At 38.2% G+C, this 22228-nt stretch overlaps 1 protein-coding gene across 2 annotated transcripts in view; it reads left to right on the forward strand.

Annotated features, from left to right (window-relative positions):
- LOC139940543 (rhotekin-like) overlaps nucleotides 1-22228 on the forward strand; it is a 54171-nt gene that overhangs the window by 17919 nt on the left and 14024 nt on the right. The window contains exons 2-6 of one of the 2 annotated variants that reach the window (XM_071936846.1): nucleotides 1496-1609; nucleotides 9912-10182; nucleotides 12460-12513; nucleotides 15109-15229; nucleotides 20411-20582. In XM_071936846.1, coding sequence (XP_071792947.1) covers nucleotides 1496-1609; nucleotides 9912-10182; nucleotides 12460-12513; nucleotides 15109-15229; nucleotides 20411-20582 — 732 coding nt within the window. The remainder of the gene's footprint in view (nucleotides 1-1495; nucleotides 1610-9911; nucleotides 10183-12459; nucleotides 12514-15108; nucleotides 15230-20410; nucleotides 20583-22228) is intronic. The other variant, XM_071936847.1, reaches the window with a different exon arrangement.

Here is a 22228-nt window from a genome sequence, read left to right on the forward strand (position 1 = left end):
GTGGAGGTGCTGGTCACCTGTTCCTTTTCGCCACACACTGGCTCTGTATTTATTTGCTATTTTGCTTCTTTGTTTCTTTACATATCGATTTGTATATTTATATTTTTAAGCCAGTGTAAAGTGTACTAAAACTAAAACCGATGAATTCAAAACAAACATTGTCTCCCTTTTGACTCTTTAAAGTTAACCAAACAGAATAATTAGCCAGCTGATTCAGTTTCGAAGAAACTTTTACCAACATGACCTGCCAGATAATAAAGTTACATTGTTGTGAAGATGGCTTCACTGCTCAAACACAATGCATTAAATAATCACTGAAAGCCTTTAATTCTTCAATTTCTGCCTACCGCCCCCCGAAGGCACACCCTAAAGCATTTTGTGTGTCATTCAAAATAATAGTCCACAATCCCTAACAGTAACCCCTAAATCACCCCTAACATAATGGCATGTAAATGAAAGTCAATTAAACGTCTTTAGATACCTAACCGAAAGATAAATTAAGTTTGACGAAGCAATTCCTTTTCGCCTTCATCCCCTATCAATCAACTCCTCACTACCAAGCTTCGATTTAACTCCAATATCCTGCCACTGGGAAAATAATTCCTTTCCATCCGATAATGAACCAACTTTTTTTTTTGTCCCTTCGCAAAAGAAATTTAGATTTGTACAAGTCCCTCCGTGGATGGCAATCATCCAGTAAGAATCTTGAACCATCATTAGGAAATAATGTAACCGTGAACTTTTTGATGACCTTTGATATTAGAGAAATGCCATGTGCCCCCCTCCTCTTACTAGTATCCGGATAGGGTCAGGAGGAAGGGTTATTTTTAGTTTTCTTTTGGAATAGCGTAAAAAAACCAAGGTTTTTTCAAACATGACGTTTCGTTCCTGTTAGGCAAGTCTAATATAGAGTCGGTGAGCCAGGCATCCTAAACAGGAAGGACAAATTGGTTGTTCCAGCAACTCGGAGCTTATCTCACTGCAGCTACTTGAGCCTCTCATAAATAGGACACCAACTTCAAACTGACTTTCATTTTTGTACAGTCGCTCGCTTTCGTTTGTAGGTGGCTGCCGGCCGTGGAACTTAAATTCAGGGGATCATCTTCGAGGAACTTACACTCTGTTGACTTGCGGAATGAGATCTGAAGGACGGAGACATCACTGATTGAATTTCCATGTTTTTCAGGACCCATACAGTACAGTGCTAACACCTTCATTACAAATCTTCTAACACCTTGACTCAGGGAATCAGTTGAACTTAAAGCTCCTTGTATCCCATGTTCTTTAAGAGGTGTCAGAGTTCAGACATTTCTCATTAGTTGTTCACCTGCACTCACTCTTTCACCCGACAGCCTTAAAAGAACCCACTGCACCTTTTCCTGCCTTGCCGCCAAAGTCACACAGCTGTTCCATTTTGTCATTTTAGCCCAACTCTTTATTTCTGTTTCCATTTATTTCTGCTTCTGCTTCTGTCGCCTTGGCTTCCATCGCCAAGGATCCATCTGCACAAATGCGGCTCTGGTCAGGATGCAAGAACATGGACAACACGCGAGACATAGTGGAAGACCTAGACCTCTTCTACTTCAGGCAGCTTGCTGTTAGCTTACAGGTAGGCCCTTAAGAATAATCTATGAATAAAAGTAAACTTGTTGGTACAACAATTTAAAAGTTTTCTTTTGAGGGAGTGTTGGCTCTGAAATGAGCCGGCTTGGTCTCAACATTTAAAATAGAATACTCATGCTCCTCTCCTGAAGACGAGCAGAGTAGGCTTGTGTTTGTAAAGTTGAGACCTAATTGGCTCTTTTTAGAGCCAACACTCGCTCATCAAAAGATAACTATTACATTGTACCCGCAAGTTTACTTGTTTATTTGTAGTTCATTCTTAAACTTAACACCATCATCATGCAAAGCTTCAAGCACCACTAAGGATAGGCCCATTATTAGCACTCTGACCGTGACATTAATGCTTCATACTGCTTTAAATATTTAGAAATTCCTTGCTCAGTAGGCAGCTTCCACAATCTTGTTTTAAAATTTTACATGATACCATTATGCCTTCCTTCATACATTGTTTATTATAGAAAGTAAAAGTATTTTCTCTTGAAGACGAGCGAAGTATACTGTTTTAAGAAGTTTGCAGTAACACCATGTGGATACACATGATCTCTCTTTGAGAAGCGTTGATTCTGAACCAACACTACTTAACAGAACCAACACTACTCCAGAGGGGAATATCCACATCGTGTTACCGAAACCTCTCTTCTTTGAAAACTTCTCTTGTTTGAAAACTTCCACCATGCAAAGTTTCTAATCATACAGAGAGTATATTTTACTAAATGTCGATACCACACTGCCAGCTCTTTTTCATATCCAACACTCTTACTAAAGAGATGTAATGGTTGTGCCCCCAAGTTCTCTATTTTTAGGCACTTCTTCAAAGTGTTCATAAATGTTTCTTCAAGAAAAATCCTCCTCCAGACTACATTAAAGAGCACGGGTAGCTTACATACAACTACAAGGAAAACTCTACACTTAGAACTTCCCAATTCTTGGGGGAGAAAATCCACAGAAGCAGAGGGCTTGTCTTGTTCCTAAAAATGGTTACATTAACAGACATTTTCTGACATGACCAGAAGATTTCTGTTGAAGACATTACCAGTGTACACAGTGAGGTATTGTCATTGAATTGAAAGACACAAGACCCCTAGACTTGCCTTGTCACATGTTTACTGGCCCGATGCAAAAATAACTGGCCCAGACTTGGTGGTTCATCATGACCAGCGTACAAAAAAAAATCGAACTCCGACTTGACTATAAACGTTTTTTTTTCTCATGTTTTTTATTGTACCATAAGTACCCCTTGGCCCAGTCATTAGTTAACTGGGCCATACTAGCATACATGTAGGCCCTGCTGTTGATTTCACAAAGAGTAAGGACTCGTCTTATCTCGAGTTAGGACGAGTAACTCGTCCTAACTTAAAGGATTAATCTTAATTTATGCATGCTACAGTGCAGGGTTGGGACTCGTCCTAAGTCCTAAGATTAGTCTTAAGTTAGGAAGAGTTTTGTGAAATCGGCGGCTGGTTCGTTTGATTGGCTTCCCTGTGTCCACCCCGCGGTGCTCATTCGGGTGAGCCCCTGACAAGAGCTAATCGAACGATCACTCACCTTCTCGTGGTGACTTCATGCACCTTATCTTTAATATTTTAGGGACCAAAAGTAAACAAAGACCTGGTGGCTTCGTGGGTCTTTGTTTGATTTTAAGTTGTAAGCTAGACGCAGATTCTTCCTTTTGAAAGTCGGAAAGGATTCGCTTGATTAAAAATCAACTCTGTAATATATTACACGATATACAATGTTACATTGATCACCATGCAATGCCTCAAATCCCATAAAATCAACTCTCTTTTTTTCCCCTTTTTTTTTAATACAAAAGAAGATAACTTTTAGCGGCAACCTTTTCGCCCCCTCTTGACTTTTGTAACTAATTCATCTACAGCTACCTATTTCCTTTATTCTGTGGTTCTGGTCATCAGTTGAAACTTTTGAACAGCTTTCTTATGTAACCTTAATTACTCAAGTAATTCTCAAGGTGCATTGGATTTTCTTGGTTAAAAGGAACTTCCTCTTTTCCGTGAAGAGGTAGTATTAAAATAATTTGAGGGTTTTATTTTTTTCTATGTTTTAATACTCAATTTGTAGACAGTCATGAGTTTTTGTAACATTTCGCATTGTTTTGCTGGCCCCGTTTCTGTGGGTTTGTAAAAAGCAGACAAGAGAGAGAGCAAGAAAAACAAGAATATTTGTCCTGTCTATAAAAAGTCTTTGTGCTCACAATTGCTTGGCATACAGTAATAATAGTAATAATAGTCATGATAATATGCAATATACAGCTTCATCACACTCGAGAGGGTGTCGCAAAGCACCCTTTATTTTTGTCTACCCTCTAGTGATTGTTCATTTTATGAGAGTTATGTCCTACATGTAACTATACCACCCATTTGTTTATTATATAGCACCATGAGAGGTATACAAGGTGTTGTGGTGCAATCTGTAACCACCCTAAGTAGAAACCCCTTTAAAGCCATTGGACCCTTCTGGTACAGGAAAAAAAAAAAAAAGTTGACAGATTTACAAAATAACTTAAAGGGTTTACAGAAGGGAGTGGTGAAAGACTTCTCTTGAAATATTATTCCATGAAATGCTTTACTTTTTGAGAAAACAGTTAAACAATATCAATTCTCGATATCGAGAATTGCGGATTTATTTTAAACACATGTCATGACACGGCCAAACGTGCGGATACAAGGGTGGGTTTTCCCGTTATTTTCGCCCGACCCCGATGACCAATTGAGCCTAAATTTTCACAGGTTTGTTATTTGATATAGAAGTTGTGATGCACGAAGTGTGGGCTTTTGACAATAGTGTTTACCGAAAGGGTCCATGGCTTTAACTGCAAAGTGTACGGGGTTCTTTTATTTGCAGACACCATAGAATAAGGAAAATACACATATGAGGACAGATTTTGTTTGGTATGTTGGCTGTACCAACCTGAACAATATTTCATTCAATTTCAAAACAGACTAAAATCTTCCATTAAAAGTGTTGAATTTTATTTACAATTTTAACTTGTCAAGGTCATAGTTGCAGAGTATTTCCTGGAATTCATTGGCCACCAGTTCCTTAAGGTTAAATACTCCAATCCTAACTATGTTTGCTTCAAGATTTGTAGTTAGTAATTATACATTACCACACACACAAAACCTGCATTTGGTGACTCATAAACATTTGCATAATTTTGCATACAGAGTTCACTCACATCCTTACCAGGGAGGAAGGAACACACACATAGCTGGGGGCTTGGTCTTTATGGTATGATGGTATAAGACAAAGGAGGAATTGTGTTGGGTAATTCAAGATTCATGTGAATTACTCCATAGAGTAGGGACAGAGTTTATTTTACTCTATGATTACACCACTGTGCAGTTCTCCATAAATTATAACACTGGTAGTACAAGTAGTCACAAGACATGCTTGAACCACGATTGAAGGTGAATGGACATTCCATCTGTGCTCCCTTTTAAGCTGTATTCCATCTTTCGGAAAGTGTGAAGTTTTCCTGGGAAAGTCATCAAGAAAACTTTCGTGTTAAAAGCTGTTCTGTGGAATCTCAGTCATTCTTGAAAAATACTGACATTCCTAGATCTACATTGGTTCATTTAATTGGAAATATACATATTTGAGCATCAGATCAGATGCTGTTGATCTTTCTCCAAGCTGGGATTGATCTTTGGTCCATCTTGAAGAAGTTCTTCTAGTACCACCCTGCTAGACACACTAACTTCCAGCCTCAGTAACTCAGAAGAAACCAAACCAACATCTACTGGTTGTGGACTTTGTTCTCCTCCCTCCATCATATTCTGATCTTCCTGTTGATCTTCTCCAAGCTCGGATTGATTTGTGGTCGAAGATCTTGAAGAAGTTAGCTACCTTTACTAATCTGCTAGACGCAGATCCTGGTGACAGACTGACTTCCAGCCAGCTCAGTAACTCTAATCTAAGAACCAAACCAACCGCTACTGGTCGTGGATTTTGTTCTCCTCCCTCCATCATATTCTGATCTTCCTGTTGATCTTCTCCAAGCTCGGGATTGATTTGTGGTCGAAGATCTTGAAGAAGTTAGCTACCTTTACTAATCTGATAGACACAGATCCTGGTGACAGACTGACTTCCAACCTCAGTATTTCTAAGAACCAAGCCAACCGCTACTGGTCGTGGTTTTTTGTTCCTCCCTCCATCATTTTTTGATCTTCCTGTTGAGTTCTGAACGTTGAGTTTGTTGGCATTTTGTCATTTTCAAGATATATTTTTTGGAATTTATGTTGTTTTTTGTTGAACTGAGGTTTTGACCATGCTGCGGCTTCACTCTGCTAAGAAAGGATCATTTCATCATCTGAATGTTTACAGTTGTTATGGCGACAGCAACACAGTTGTTGTGAATTACGCTAGGGTACAAACAACAAATCAGGTGAGATAAACAAACAATATTACAATAAATTCCCATACTTAAAAAAGAGCACCGTTATAGACGAGGCTGCTTTATTATATTTACTGAGTTCCCAAATCTCATTTTGTGTTTTTTCCTTTTGCCATGGTTTTGCTGTCCTCTTCTTATTCACAATGTTCCTATTTTACACTGTAAAGAGGTATTGGTTAGATCTTGTGGTAACAAAGAGTCTCTGTAATTTAAATGGGAGACAAAGTTGATTACTTTTTGGAGAACAATTAAAAAACTATCAACAGCCATAGAGGTTGCTCTATATCAACCGCAAGGCCTGATTTTACCTTTTTCAGACTTTGTGTTTAACATTTCAGGAAAAATGTAATCCGGTCACCAGGCATGTCCTTTCTCAGGGATTTTCCTGATTTCAGGATATTCAAAAATTCTTTAAGGAGGTAAAGCAGTCACCAAAAGCAAGTGAGAAAGAGTCCTCTTATTGTATCCCAAATTGTTCTTTTGTATTTCTGGTGGTGTTTGGAGTCTGTTAAAAAAGCAGTCGCACAACATCGGTAAAAAGTGTTGTCCAAGGCCCACACTTTGTGTATCACAACTTATATGTAAAATAACAAACCTGTGAAAATTTAGGCTCAATCGGTCATCGGAGTCGGTAGAAAATAACGGGAAGACCCACTCTTGTTTCTGCACGTTTCTTTGTGTCATGACATGTGTTTTAAAAAAAATCTGATATTCTTGATATCGAGAATTGATAATTGTTTTACTGTTTTCTCAAAAAACAAAGCATTTCATGGAATAATATTTTGAGGGAAGTCTTTCACCATTACCTTCTGTAAACCCTGTTAGTTATTTGTAAATCTGTGATTTTTAAATTTTTGTTATGTTCAGAAAGTGTCTAATGGCTTTAACCTCCTGATTTTTAATTATCGACACTCATAGGAGGTTGTGGGTCTCGCATTAGGGGAAACCCGAGAGCCCGAGAGTGAGAGCCAAAATTTAGATTTAGATTTGACCTTTCAAATAAACCGCAATGCAATAAGAAACTGAACACTGTCACTACCCTCAGTGAGTCCCCCGCGCCCCCAGCCATGAGATGTGCACCAGCTTATGGGCCTAATGTGATGACTTCTGATTTCTGAGAAAACATAATTTAGGAAAAATATCAACACTGGTTTAAATGTGATCAATACCGATATTATGAATATGGGAACCCAACTTTTAACAACATAAACTGCATTTTATATGTATTTTATAAGCTATTTTGCACGTTTAAACTAACACACAATGCTGATTGCTCTGCAGTAAATGATGAAGCAATGAGTTAATGATGGCATTTGCAATTTCTTGACTTCCAATTTTTAGTTTTATAAAGATAACACAGTACTCATTTGCATGTGAAACTAAAGGTTGATGTTTTCGTGAACACCTACATGTAATGTTTGTTACATGTAGGTCACGAACACAGTTTAATTTTTTTTATTTTTTGATATATATCATGTATGCATTACACCATGGTACACGCACACCAAGCTTACAGACAATTTAGCACAACCCAGGCCTGATACTGAGGCAACGGAGGCAACGGAGGCGATTGCCGCCACGCCCCCTGGGCCCAATTTCATAGAGCTGCTTAAGCAAAAAATTTTGCTGGTCATTGCTTTTGTGCCCTTAAAATGCTCTCCAGTAGAAATTTTCTATTTCCTCATGGGGTGCCCTTTACCATGGAGAAAATGCCTTGGTGCCCTTGCCCTTTTAAGAAATGAAGCAAGGCCTACAGACCTGACAACCTGTCTGCACCTCCTTTACCATGGTTAGACCTCCGGAACAGATTAGTCACGACTCTGGCGTAGATTTGTATGCAGCCTTGCTATTTTATGGCATCGTGTTGAGATAACGAGGCTCATAACATGACGTGCAATGACGCCGAGAGAGAGAGAGAGAGAGAAGTATTCTTAGAAACGTTTTGAACAGTATACTTTGCTCGTCTTCAGGAGTGTCCTGTGCCTTTAAAGGGAAGGTACATGTAAATGTTTGGTAATTACTCAAAAAAAAAGATTGACTCAAAAACGACTTGGCAACGAGCATTGGAGAGTGAGTGTTGATATGAAGTAGCAAAGATTTTGAGTAAGAGGTAATTTCTCACTAAAATAATAATAGACTTCTAGCCAGAAGTCTTTTATTCCTATCTGAAAGCACACAAATTCGTCCATTAAAGGGAAGGTATATACACATTTGGTAATTACTCAAAACAATAATTAACTTAAAAACTGACTTTGTAACGAGCATTGCAGAGCTGTTGATGGTATAAAACATTGTTAGAAACGGCTCCCTCTGAAGTAGCATAGACTTTGAGAAAGAGGTAATTTCTCACTAAAATAATAAAAGACTTCTAGATTTAATTATAATTGTTATTTTATTATTAATTTCACTCTTAAACAGGCATGCAACTCTTCCGCGTTTCCGCGGAATTCTGCGGTTTTTTTTGTTTTAAACGTAAAAAAAAAAAAAAAAAAAAAAACTGGGAAAAAAAACTTTAGTTTTTTTTTTTTTTCTTTTCTTTTTTCCCCGGATTTTTACAACTGTAATCATGTAAAATAAGCCTAGTACATGCTAAAAATGCACCTAAGAGCATAATAAACCTCAACATTTTCTATGGTACCATTGTGGGTATCATGTCCCGTGGCGTTTCGGCCGCCTCGCTCCGCACTTGCCTTGTGCCTTTGAAATTTTTCCTCTTTTTTTTTCAACAGGCAGTTGCATGCCTGCTTAAAGGGAAGGTACATGTTTGGTAATTACTCAAAACAAATATTAACTTAAAAACTGACTTGCATGGTAACGAGCATTGGAGAGCTGAAATTTTCTCACTAAAATAGTAAAAGACTTCTAGCTAGAAGTCTTTTATTCCTACTGAAAGCACACAAATTCGTCCAACAAGGGTGTTTTTTGTGTCATCATTTTCTCGCAACTCTGATGACCAATTGAGCTCAAATTTTCACAGGTTTGTTTTTGTGTGCTTATGTTGGGATACACCAAGTGAGAAGACTGGTCTTTGACAATAACCAATATTTAGATGTATCTTCCCTTTAAACCCAAGGGTGGATGATTGGTCTTTGTGTCTGTGGACAGGTGGCTTTACTATAGAGCTTCACTGTGGTTTGATTTGGGGCTGATAGAACAGGTGGTTATTATGTTAAAATCTTCCTTTTCCAAGTTATTGGGATGAGTCAGGCCAGGTTAAAGATAAATGCGGTCAGAAAAGGGTGAAATTACGCATTCGTATCAAATTAACAGAACTGTGAGTTTTTTGGAACTTCTGAGACAAAGTTGGTCCCACCAACCGTAGTACGTTATGCAATTCTGCTTCTATAATATATAGTTGTGTTGTTTTTTCCTAGCTTGTATTACACGTCCAACAGCATAACTAGCTCCCGGAAGTGTATTACCTGAAAGTGGAGTCTAATAAATATTAATAATAATGCAAATACTTTTGGACCTTGATCAAATATTTTAAAACACATCAATCCGGAGGTCAAAGTTTTGCTTGAGTAAGTTTTTCTTTTGTTCAACCCCCAAAATGATTTTATAAGTTACCCAGTCACTTTCACTTGTAGTTTATTAGTACTCGATCATGTTTTAAATAAAAAGGTTGCATCCCCTTTGAAGGTGATCGCTCTGCTGTAACTACGTGAACGTGTATACGGCAGTTACATGTACAGGTTAAATGGGTTCCGACTGTCGCCCAAGCTGAACTATGACATTGGCAGCGAGACCGCCAACATAGGGTTAGATAGCTCAGTTGGTACCTGTAGGTCGCCGGCACATTTTTTTCTGGTTCAAATCCTACTATAGATTTTTTTTTTTTTTAACCCAGCATTTTTTTTTTTACTCTTTCAAGGATTTTGAACTTCAGAAGAAGATCGACGTCGAGATCAAGATGCGAGAAGGAACGAAGAAACTCTTGGCAGCCTGTAACCGCGAGCAGCAGATGCTCCAGGGTTCTAAGTCTCTCTTAGTCTCCGACACCAGGGTGCTTGCCTACATGTCTGAACTACAGAAACGCAAGACGGCCGAGTACGAGAAACAGGCGTCGCCCGCTAAGAGTGGAGCCAGCTCTGCAGAGAATGGGTCTGGGATGGTGCCCTGTAAAGGAAAATTGGCAGTTTCTGGTAAGGTCTCACAGTGAGCGATTTCCCTACTTGTATAGCAGAGCAAACTTCTATGGTTCAGGTTCTGCTTCTGGAGAATTACTGCACAATCTCCACATATCAGGATGTACACGTGCAGGGCGCAATTTCATAGAGCTGCTTAGCACAAAAATTTGCTTAGAATTTCGTCCTTGATAAAAACAGGACTACCAACCAACTTTCCATTTGTTGCATATTATTGCTTGTTATGTATTCAGCTGTTGTTTGCTTATCCTAAAAATCATGTGGAAATTTAGCTGGTAATCCTGTTTTTATGAAGGCAAAAATTTCATGCTAAGCAAATTTTTGTGCTTGGCAGCTCTATGAAATTGGGCCCAGGTGACTGATGAGCAGCAATGATTTACATGAAGTGGGCCCCCCTGATGATGGTACCCATATCCATAGCTTCTACGCCAAATGTGTAGGTTGCTAGTATGTAACCATCTAAAATCATCATTTGCTACTCAATGTGCACAAATCTTCTCACTCAGTCAAAGTATTCTGCTATGGATGAAATTGTTCCCTGTCTCATTTAATCGAGGGGTTAAATTTCTCAAAGGATGGGTCCGGAATCTTTTGATCCATACAATTATAAAAAGTGTAAAAACATCAGTATTATAAGTATTATATAATAACCCATGTCGCCCATAGCAATACATGTAAGTAATTTTGAGCTATGGTTGACACATGCCTGACACTATTTAGCTTGGGTAAATTTGTCTGTACCGGTATATACATGTGTACACTGTACACCCAAACCAAACAGTGCACTCATAATGTCCACCATTTAAAAAAAAAAAAAAGAGGCTAATTGCCTGGTGCCCTGTGGTGCACTTTGCAAAGTTCTGTGGTGCCCTTTGCAAAGTTCCGATACAATTTTATATTTTCCTCGTAGAAGTGGGCCCCTTACCAGAGAAAATAGCTGTGCCCCTTCTACAGCTAAGTTCAAGGCCTGACATGATAAACAAACACACTATAAACAAGTTTAAATAACATTCCAGTTTTATAATTTTTTTCCCCACACAAGTTAATATGTTATCCCACGTTAAGCCATAAATATGTCAAAAGTTTCTTTTCTTCCTGTTTTTTTTTTTGCGATGAAATATGTTACATGTACAAAAAGAAAACTAAACTTGTTTTTGTAAAATTTGCTTTTTCCTGTTCGGGGTACATTTTATTATAAGAAACAGCAGTTAAGGAAATTGACAACTTCCTCTTATTCATATGTACCATTCCGAATGTTTTTTTCCCCCTCCACTTGATCAACATGTTGTCCCAACATGGTTTTTTCATTCATTAATGTTCAGTTACTTCCTCTGTGTTAATGAACGAATCGTTCATATGTATGCCAGGCCTTGAACTTCGTTCTTGAAGGGGCACAGTAGTTTCCCTCTGGTAATGATAATAATAATAATATCGAAGTCTTATTAAGCGCACGTATCTACCAAACAAGGTACTCAAGCACTGAGTATATAAAAACTTTCAGAAAGCTAGGTTATTGCAGTGATGGTCTGGATTCTGAGACCCAATTATGTAGCACTTGTAAGCGGTTTACAAGGTGCTACGGCACATTATGCAGCCACAACCAGGAACACCGGGGCGAACCCCTTCTCTTTCCGATGAGTGCACTGGGTTCTTTTACATGCGTTACACATAACATGATACCAATGGCTTTATGTCCCATCCGAAGGACGAAGCAATAGTAAAGTGTCTTGCTTAAGGACACAAGTGTCACGGCTGGGGATTCAGAACCACCAAAGTTTGAATTCGGTGCTCTTAACCGCTCGGCCACGACACTTTGAAAATGTAAATTTGTTTTGGAACTTTTCAAAGGGCAACATAGCAAAAGCAAAGGGTAAATGCTGTGGGTGCCATGGGTTATTTTAAGGCCTGGTAAACATTCCTCTACCCTCAAAATCCTCTTTTTGTCCTAAATAATGTAGAAAAAAAAGGGAGAAAGTCTGGGCTGAAATATTGTCACAAATCAACATCTGTTTCTGTTAGTTTGACAAAATAGTTTTGCCTGAGGAGTTCAGAGACAGAATAAAAAGGTAAAATCCACCTAGTACCATATACATGTAACCTTGAGCAATACCAGGAGCTAAACCCCAAAAATTGGCTGCAATTTTATTATTACTTTTATTTTGCATGATTTTCCACACATTAAACACCAAAGCATTCTCCCCTAAAGATTTGTGGTCAGATTTTTGACCAGACAAATATTTAACTATTTAACAAACTATGTAATTTAATTTACAGACATCAGAATTCCTCTTTTCTGGAGAGACGTAGATCATATTCGAAACAGAGGAGGTAAGAACTGACCCCCTTTTTCTACTAGCTTCTTTTTTAATGCTTTAACTTAATTTATTTGATCTTTCTAGGGCACTATCAAAATCAAAGCTGGCTTGGGGCTTCACTTAGTTATTGCACCTCTGCCCCCCCCCCCCTATTTACATGTATAGAGGGTTCGAGCGGTAACAACTGGGTCAGAGCTCATAATTTCAAGCACAGCCACATATTTTTGTGCGTTTCATTTGATAAATAAATGGTAACTATGCATCTGGAACTCTCTACCACTTAATCTTAGATCTTGTCTTTGTCATCTCTTCTCAAAACTTACCTTTTTTTTATATTTTATTTTTTTAATTTTTTTTTTACTGCGCCGAGCAGGGTGGATATGTGCGCATTACAAGTCTTATTATTATTATTATTATTATTATTATTATTGTTATTGTTATTATTATTATTATTATTATTATTATTATTATTATTATTATTATTATTGTTATTGTTATTGTTATTGTTATTGTTATTGTTATTGTTATTGTTATTGTTATTGTTATTGTTATTGTTATTGTTATTGTTATTGTTATTGTTATTGTTATTGTTATTGTTATTGTTATTGTTATTGTTATTGTTATTGTTATTGTTATTGTTATTGTTATTGTTATTGTTATTGTTATTGTTATTGTTATTGTTATTGTTATTGTTATTGTTATTGTTATTGTTATTGTTATTGTTATTGTTATTGTTATTGTTATTGTTATTGTTATTGTTATTGTTATTGTTATTATTATTTAATACCAACATCAATCCTTCAGAGAGATATTTTCTCTTTTGTTGTCAGAGTTGAAGAAATTATTTCTTTTATTATCTATGGTTTATTAAAACACTGCATTACAGCGACTAAAAGCTGAAGCGTACAGTTTACAAAAACACTTTCATTAAAAATATTAAATATTTTACCTTAAAACAATGAATATTACATAGTAGAAGCGTTTGAAGACGGCACAAATTGCAATGCTTAGATTTTGTTAACAAAAAATCCTTGGAAAACGCCCCCACCCCCAACCCCCCCCCCCCCACAAAAAAAAAAAAAAGAAAATACCTCAAAACCCCCTAAACTGTTTTCACTTGACAGACTGTTACCACAAAAGTTTTCACAGACTTGTTGGATAGATGCTTCACTAAAGGCAAGAGAGTGGAAATGAATATACTCTTCCAAAAACAAAGAAGTTATTTTTCCTTATATTCTTTAGTAGAGCGTTCTTCCTCATAATGTTGAACAGGATTCCCAGCGTCTGGCCCTCTTTCCTTTTCACCAGTCTGAAGGCCAGATTTTGTTTTGTTTTTTTTTGGGGGGGGGGATCTTTGGGGACTTCCCTGTTGCATAGCAAAAGATTCAAAACACTTCCAAACTCAAATATTCTTTAAAGGAACACGTTGCCTTGGATCGGTCGATTTGGTACTTGGAAAGCGTTTGTAACCGTTTGTTATAAGATGCATACGTGTATGATTGGAAAGATGTTTTAAAAGTAGAATACAATGATCCACACAAATATGCTTGAAATTGCGTGGTTTTCCTTTTACCTCGTCGACTAACACGGTCGGACATTTATGGCAGTCAAAATTTTGACTCCCATAAATGGCCGACCGTGTTAGTTTGCAAAACAAAAGGAAAACCCCGCAATTTCAAGGCATATTTGTGTGGATCATTGTATTCTACTTTAAAACATCTTTCCAACCATGTGTATTTCATAACAAACGGTTACAACTGGTTTTCAAAGACCAACTCGTCCGATCCAAGGCAACGTGTTCCTTTAAAGCCATTGGACACTTTCGGTAAACAGTATTTTCCAAAGACCCACACTTCGTGTATCACAACTTATATATAATAACAAACCTGTGAAAATTTAGGCTCAATCGGTCATCGGAGTCGGGAGAAAATAACGGGAAAACCCTACCTTGTTTTCGCACGTTTCGCCATGACCTTCTGTAAACCCTGTAATTTATTTGTAAATCTGTGAACTTTTTTCTGTACCAAAAGTGTCTAATGGCTTTAAGGGAACCTGACTTTTAAAGGCACTGGACACCTTTGGTAATTGTCAAAGACCAGTATTCATTTTCACTTGGTGTAACCCAACATATTAAACATGCATAAAATAACAAATCTGTGAACATTTGGGTTCAATCGGTCATCGAAGGTTCAAGAAAATAATGAAAGAAAAACTAACCTTGTTGCAGAAATTTGTTTGCTTTCAGATGTTTCAAAAGGCTTTAGGCCTCTAATATTTGAGCGAGAAATAACACCTTTGTCAAAAATTGCACGGACTTCGTGAACTACATTTGACACGGCACGCCGTTTTGTGGAGTCAAATTTTTGATTCCACAAAATGGCCGACTGTGTTACATGTAGTGTTACATGTAGTGGTTTTTTGTGGATCATTATTCTACTTTAAAACATCTTTTTAACCATGCGTTTCATAACAAACGGTTACATACCCTTTCCATAGACCAACTCGTCTGATCCAATGCCACGTGTCCCTTTTAAGATCTTTTTGGATTTCTTCAAGTAAAATTCAGAGTTCCTTAATTATTGTTTTTCTTTTGACCCACTCTCTTCAGATCATCATCGGTATGCCGTCTTCTGTCTACTCAAAGTGGGTACAGACATCTTCGATACTCAGTTGGTTACCAATGTAGATAGAACCTCCACTGACGTCACATTCAGCGACTCCTTTGTTTTGTAAGTTTGACCCATTAAGCAAAGATTATTACACAGAAACAAATTATGTGGTGTTTGTTGCTTCCCCAGGATTGCTTCTAGAATAGATAGAATAGAATAGATTTATTTATTGTCCACGTTAAAAAACATAGAAACTTGTCATCCACTGGCCAAATACAAGTATACACAATCAATTTAAAAACTATATAAGTTACAAAATAAGTTTAGAAATACAAAGCAACAAAAGACAAAAGACCTGCACACTAAAAATTCTCTCCTACATTCCACCTTTGGCCCCAATTTCATAGAGCTGTTTGAGCACAAAAAGTACATGTAGCTAAGCACATGAAAACAATGCTTACAGAATAAGGTTACCAACAAACTAAACATCTTATCTACCTCCTTGTTCCAAGTAAGAAGCCCTGTATATTGAAATCAATAAACACGATGCTAACTACTCCAACTTTTTACCATAAATTTACACTAATAATAGTAATATCAAAGTCTTATATAGCGCACATAACTACCAAACAAGGTACTCAAGGCGCTGAGTATATAAAAACTTTCAGAAAGATAGGTTGTTGCAGTGATGAATTCTGAGACCCAAGGTGCTACGGCGCATTTAGCAGCCACAGCCAGGAACACTGGGACGAACTCCTTCTCTTATCAATAAGTGTACTGGGTTCTTTTACATGCGTTACACAATGGGACCAACGGCTTTACATCCCATCCGAAGGACAAAGCAATGGTTAAGAGTCTTGCTTAAGGACACAAGTGTCATGGCTGGGGATTCAAACCCACACTCTGCTGATCAGAAACACCAGAGTTTGAATTCGGTTCTCTTAACCGCTCGGCCAAGAAACTTCCATTATGCTATCGATCAGACCAGGAACACCGGGGCCATTCCCCATTCTCTTTTCGTTAAGTGCACTGAGTATTTTTAGGCCCATGTCACACGAGGCAATTTACAAGCAACCAGTTCCAGGCAATCTCCAAGAAGGGGAGGCATTCACATTTCAATGTTCACATATTTTTCTTGTTGATCGAAAGACAATGTTTGAAAAAAGACTTGTGCCCCACTAAAGTGGTCCTGCAGCATGCACTGCAGTTGGTTGCATCCAAGTTGCCTGTAAAAGTTGCCTCGTGTGACAAGGCCCATACACAGCACACGGGACCAACGGCTTTACATCCCATCCGAAGGACAAAGCCATCATGGTTAGGTGTCTTGCTCAAGGACACATTTGTCGCGACTGGGACTAGAACCTACACTCTGCTCTTAACGGCTAGGTCATGATCGACACGTCAAAAACTAGACACTAAATGGTATTATTGCAATGGCTAGAGAAGGCCCATTACACTGCTCCTCATCTCCCACGCGATTACGCCAGAATTTTTCCCGCAGATATTCCTTCAGCTGGAAGCGAAAATGTTTGTATCTGAAATAATAGATGATCGGGTTAATACACATGTTGCATGCTAACGATCCGGCGAGCGCCGTGTACACAGTTGAGCTAATCGATTTGGAGAGCAAGATGTTGAGCTTAAAAATCTCAAACGGGGTCCAGCAGATGGCGAATATTACCACGGCGATCAACATCGTCTCAATGAAATTCCGCCTGGCCTTGAAGAGGATACCACCGTGAGGCGGTTGATTTGCGCGATTCCTACCCAGCAATCGCTGTTTAAGAGAGAGAATAATCCTGGTGTACGCAAACAACATAACCATCACCGGAATCAAGTACTGTACGCAAATATCCAAAATAAAGAGTGATGCCGGAGGACTTCCAAGATTAAATTGGCATACTTCCTGATCGACGTGGACAAATGCTAGACCGATTAACGAGTCCACGAATCCAACGACCCAAGTTGAACACATCAGGATTCTTATCCGGTATAGAGAGCAGGACTTTCTGTGTCTAACCGGATAGCAGGTCGCCATGAAGCGTTCCAGCGAGATCACGACCAAGTTGTACGTAGATGCCACGTTCACGGTCCACAGAAGGACGTCAACTTGGATGAAGCGACACACGATCTCACCCCATAAACTCTCGGTTCCTGCGATGGTCACCTCAGTAGGCTGAACGACCTTCAGCAGGAGTAATAACACGCCCGACACAAAGTCAATGATTGACTGGTGGCGGATGAGACGATTGGTAAAGGAGCTGAATTTCTTTCGCCGGACGGTCGTGATGAAAATCACCAATGCATTTCCGAGCATGGCGCTGCATCCGATGACTGTATTGACCACAGTGATGGCGGTGTTACGTGGCATGTTTCTTTGTTTCTCAGCTTACAACTCGGAAGAGGACAGGGAGAGGTTGTCAAACAGCATTGAAGAGTACTGCTGTACAATGACAGTTTCACAAGATTCTAATCAATCTCAGCGCTGACTTCTTTGTACCGGTAGTTCCCTGTGTTTTGAGGTTAAAGCATCGATGCATCAACAACATACATGTAGAAGAGAGCATTTAAACTATCACTGTTTCACAAGATTCTGTCTGAGCTCAGCGCTGATTTCTTTTGTACCATTAAGTCGTCTGTGTTTTGAGATTGAAGCACCGATGCAGCAGCAACATACAAGTAAAAGAGAACATTTTAACTATCACAGTTTCACTAGATTCTGTCCGAGCTGAGTGCTAACTCTTTGGCAATTCGTTTTGTGTTTAGAGATTGTAGCATCGATGTAGCGTTGACATTTTTCCACCCATTTGAAAGACTCTACGTCCGTTAGTCACCTATTTTTCAATAGAGATGATAATTTGAGATGGCTGTAAATGTTTTGACAGATTTTCAGTTACGGTGAGACGGAGTGGTTTGAAGGAATACTTTGAAATAAGATTTTAATGATAGAGTCAAGTGTGCTACGTGAAGTAAAAGCTCGCCATGGGACTACAGAGACAAGGGCTGTACAAATAACATTAACACTCATCTGAGAATCGCTGTAAAATTGACATTAAAATTTCATTATAACGGATTGCCGGACTCCTTTGTCCCCCGGACAGACCATTATTCAAACAAGGGATCAATTAATTTGATTACCACCGTTCTTCATTAACTGCAGAGACTTCTATTCCTATTTACAGAGTCACAAAAGCCTTTCAGAAGTCCACAGCAACACAGACTTCTAACCTATTTACAGAGTCACAAAAGCTACTTGGAAACCACGGCAACACAAATGCTCGCTTGTCTCCTTGGAGTGTATTTATTCAATCGGAAATCTGGGGCTTCGGAAGCAAATTCCACTTTTCCTCTTCAATGAGATTGTTGGGATAATTGTTTGGTTCAACAAAGACTCACCTACATCAAACATAAGCGTCAAAAATGGTTTCTTGAAAATTATGTTCGTCTTATAAGGGCCCAATTTCATAGAGCTGTTAAGCACAAAAATTCGTTAGCATGAAATTTCTTCCTTGATAAAAACAGGATTACCAACAAAATGTCCATTTGTTGCATATTGCTTATTACTGGTATTCAGCTGATGTTTGCTCAACATGAAAAGCATGTGAAAATTTGGCTGGTAATTCTGTTTTTATCAAGGCAGAATTTTCATGCTTGAAGCAAATTTCTGTGCTAAGCAGCTCTATGAAATTGGGCCCAAATCGTCAATTTAGATTTAACATGCTAGCTTGTTGTGACCTGTACTACTGTGTGTGAATCAATTGTAAGGGTTTCCAGAAACACCAGAGGTTATTTAATTTTGTGGGATCCTGAGGAAATGGTTTCCTGAAAAGTATGTTCGTCTTATCAAATCATCATAATTTTACATTTAAAACGTTTAGCTTGTTGTGAGTTGTACTAGTTTGTGTGAATCTTTGTACATGTTGTAAAGGGTTTCTAGGAAACACCAGAGGTTATTTAAGTTTGTGGGTTCCTGATAAAAAATCTGGTTTCTTGTGTTTCCATAGTTACCATTGTCTTTACTTTGTTCATGCAATGTTTCAAAGCTGACATTGACCTTTTTGTAGTTTCTCTTTTGAGGCATCAGCCTGAGTATTTACTATCAGTTTTCTTGTTGAGATATGTTTTCTATTTCTTTCCTTTCTTATTACTTGGGCCCTAATTTATTTGTTCAAATACAGACACACTAAGGCAGGCTTGTATGCTTCGTTTTTGAAAGGGCCTGGGTACTTAAAGGCAGTGGACACTATTGGTAATTACCGAAATAATTATAAGCACAAAACCTTACTAGGTAACAAGTAATGGGGAGAGATTGATCGTATTAAAACATTGTGAGAAACGGCTCCCTCTGAAGTGACGTAGATTTCGAGAAAGAAGTAATTTTCATCGAATTGGATTTCGAGGCCTCAGATTTAGAAGTGACGTAGATTTCGAGAAAGAAGTAATTTTCATCAAATTTGATTTCGAGGCCTCAGATTTAGAATTTGAGGTCTCGAAACCAAGCATCTGAAAGCGCACAACTCCGTGTGACAAGGGTGTTTTTTCACTCATTATTATCTCCAACCTTTGATGACTAATTGAGCTCAAATTTACACAGGTTTGTTGTTTTATGCATATGTTGAGATACAGCAAGTGAGAAGACTTGTCCTGACAATTACCAATAGTGTCCATGGTCTTTAAGGCATTTTCTCCTTGGTAAAGGGTACTCAGGGAGAAATCGAAATTCCTTTTAAGGGCACCAAGTTAATGACCAAGGGGCATGAGGGAAATCATCTTTGTTGCCTCTGTGTGGTATCAGGCTTGCTTCAAATGGTTCCTTCTGAATATGTTGAGAAATTTGTGTCCGATTGAAATGTGGTGTGGATGGCTGGGTCTATTTTGTGGATCTTATTTTTGCGGATCTTATTTTTGGGCCTTTTTATTATTTAGTTTTTGTGGTTAAAATTTTGAAAGTTGTTATTGTTGTAAAGCGCCTGGGAGCATTTTTGATGGATTTGGCGCTATATAAATGTTTATTATTAGAGTTATTATTATTATTATTATTATTATTATTAAAGAAATAGCTGAAAATCAAAATTTAGTTTAATTGAAAAGCAATAGAATTTCCCTTTTTTTTTTAATGGGACTCTTCAAGGTCCTCTGAAATGTTCATGATGTATGTGCTGTCTATTGTTATTTGCCCTCCTTATTCTAAAAGCCAACCTACGTGCCTGGTGCAAGATGGCTCAAAATACTTCACTTGTCAAGCACGTCAAATTCAAAGCCTGTTTTATTGTTATTAAATTTTTTTTCTTCATATTTCAGTGAGAATGTTTCCCCGGGATTTGAGTTTACCCTCGAGGTCTATTCCTACAATCTTCACGACGACATGACCATCGCCAGTACACCTCAAAAGATCCGCAGGAAAATCAACTCCTTCTCCAATTCGGTGGGGAAATCCGTCGGACGAAAACTGCAGACTAGTTTATCCAGCGGGGTACGTTGTGTTCTCTTTTCACTCCACTTGGATTTTTCGGTGTGTTGTTTGTATATAACAAGGACAGTTGGTTTGTTTTTGGCTGAAAAGTGATTCACACAAATAATTAATAAAAAGATTTACTCAAAAGTTGTTTAATTAAGACCTATTGCGCCTCTGTAATGCAGGAAAGTGATTTCTCCGTTTTAAACTGGAAATTCCCTCCCCCCCCCCCCCCAAATAAAAATAAAAAAATTGCTAAGTAGGACTTTTGAAACCAAAAATAATTAAGCAGGCTTCGTACCTGTTTTTTTAACAGCCTATTACATTCCCGGTAATGGTTACATTATCTGTCAAAATAAAATGAACTTTTAGGTTGTCCATGTTACAAACCTAATATCTTAAAGTCACTAGACACGATTGGTAATTGTCAAACACCAGTATTCTTACTTGGTTTATCTCAACATATTCATAATCTGTGAAAATCTTGAGTTGTAAGAGAATAATAGAAGAAAAAAACACCCTTTTTGCACAAACATGGGTGCTTTCACATGCATAACAAAAGGCTTCAGACCTGGGGCGGATTGCAATAAAATGGTCTTAGTCAGCAGTCTAAGACCAGTCAGTTATAGCAGGCTATCTGCCTTAGACGGTCTTAGCTTAGTCATTAAGCCTGTTGCAATAAGCCGGTCTTAGATAAGTCGGTGAAAAGTAATGAAACACGAACAAATGGCGGTACGGCATTGTTTTTATTGCTTTGGTTTAAATCATCCGATATCAAATCTGTGAGTTGTATCATTTTTACTTTTGGGAACATACATTTACGATACAGTCACCTTGATCATCATCATAATGCCTCCCATGGGTGTAATCTATTTCTAAAATACAATCTCATCCTAGAGCTCTTTGTATCAAATCATCTACAACTAACAAATGCAGCGCCATCTTTAAAAACCAAAACAAAGACCGATTATAGCCAGCTCAGAGCAGGCTTAAAATTTAAGACTGGCTATAATTATAGACCGCGCTATTGCAATCGGTCTATAATTAAAGACTGTCTAAACGCGTCTCAAGTTAACCGGCTATAGCGCATAGACTGGTTTAAGACCGCTTGGTGCAATCCGCCCCTGAAGTCTTTTATTATTTGAGTGAGAGATTGCCTCTTTCTCAAAAACTACGTCACTTCAGAGGGAGTCGTTTCTCACACAGCTCTTCATTGTTTGTTACCAAGTAAGTTTTTACCAATAGTGTCCAATGCCTTTAAAGACACTGGACACAATTGGTAATTGTCAAAGACCAGTTTCCCCACTTGGTGTATCTCAACATAGGCATAAAATAACCAACCTGTGAAAATTTGAGCTGTAATTATCTGTAGTTTGTTGAATATCCACACTGGCAAGCAGTGACTCACAGCCCTTGTTGAGGATGTCATCAAGTGGCTTGAAGTCACTAAACTACAAATTTAAATAAAGCCATTGGACCCTTTCGGTAAACAGTGTTGTCCAAGGCCCACACTTTGTGTACCACAACTTATACATGTATATCAAATAACAAACCTGTGAAAATTTAGGCTCAATTGGTCATCGGAATCGGGAGAAAACACCGGAAAACCCCACCCTTGTTTCTGCGCGTTTCGCCGTGTCATGACATGTGTAAAAAATAAATCC

Source organism: Asterias amurensis, chromosome 8 (assembly GCF_032118995.1).
Source record: "Asterias amurensis chromosome 8, ASM3211899v1".
NCBI lineage: Eukaryota > Metazoa > Echinodermata > Asteroidea > Forcipulatida > Asteriidae > Asterias > Asterias amurensis.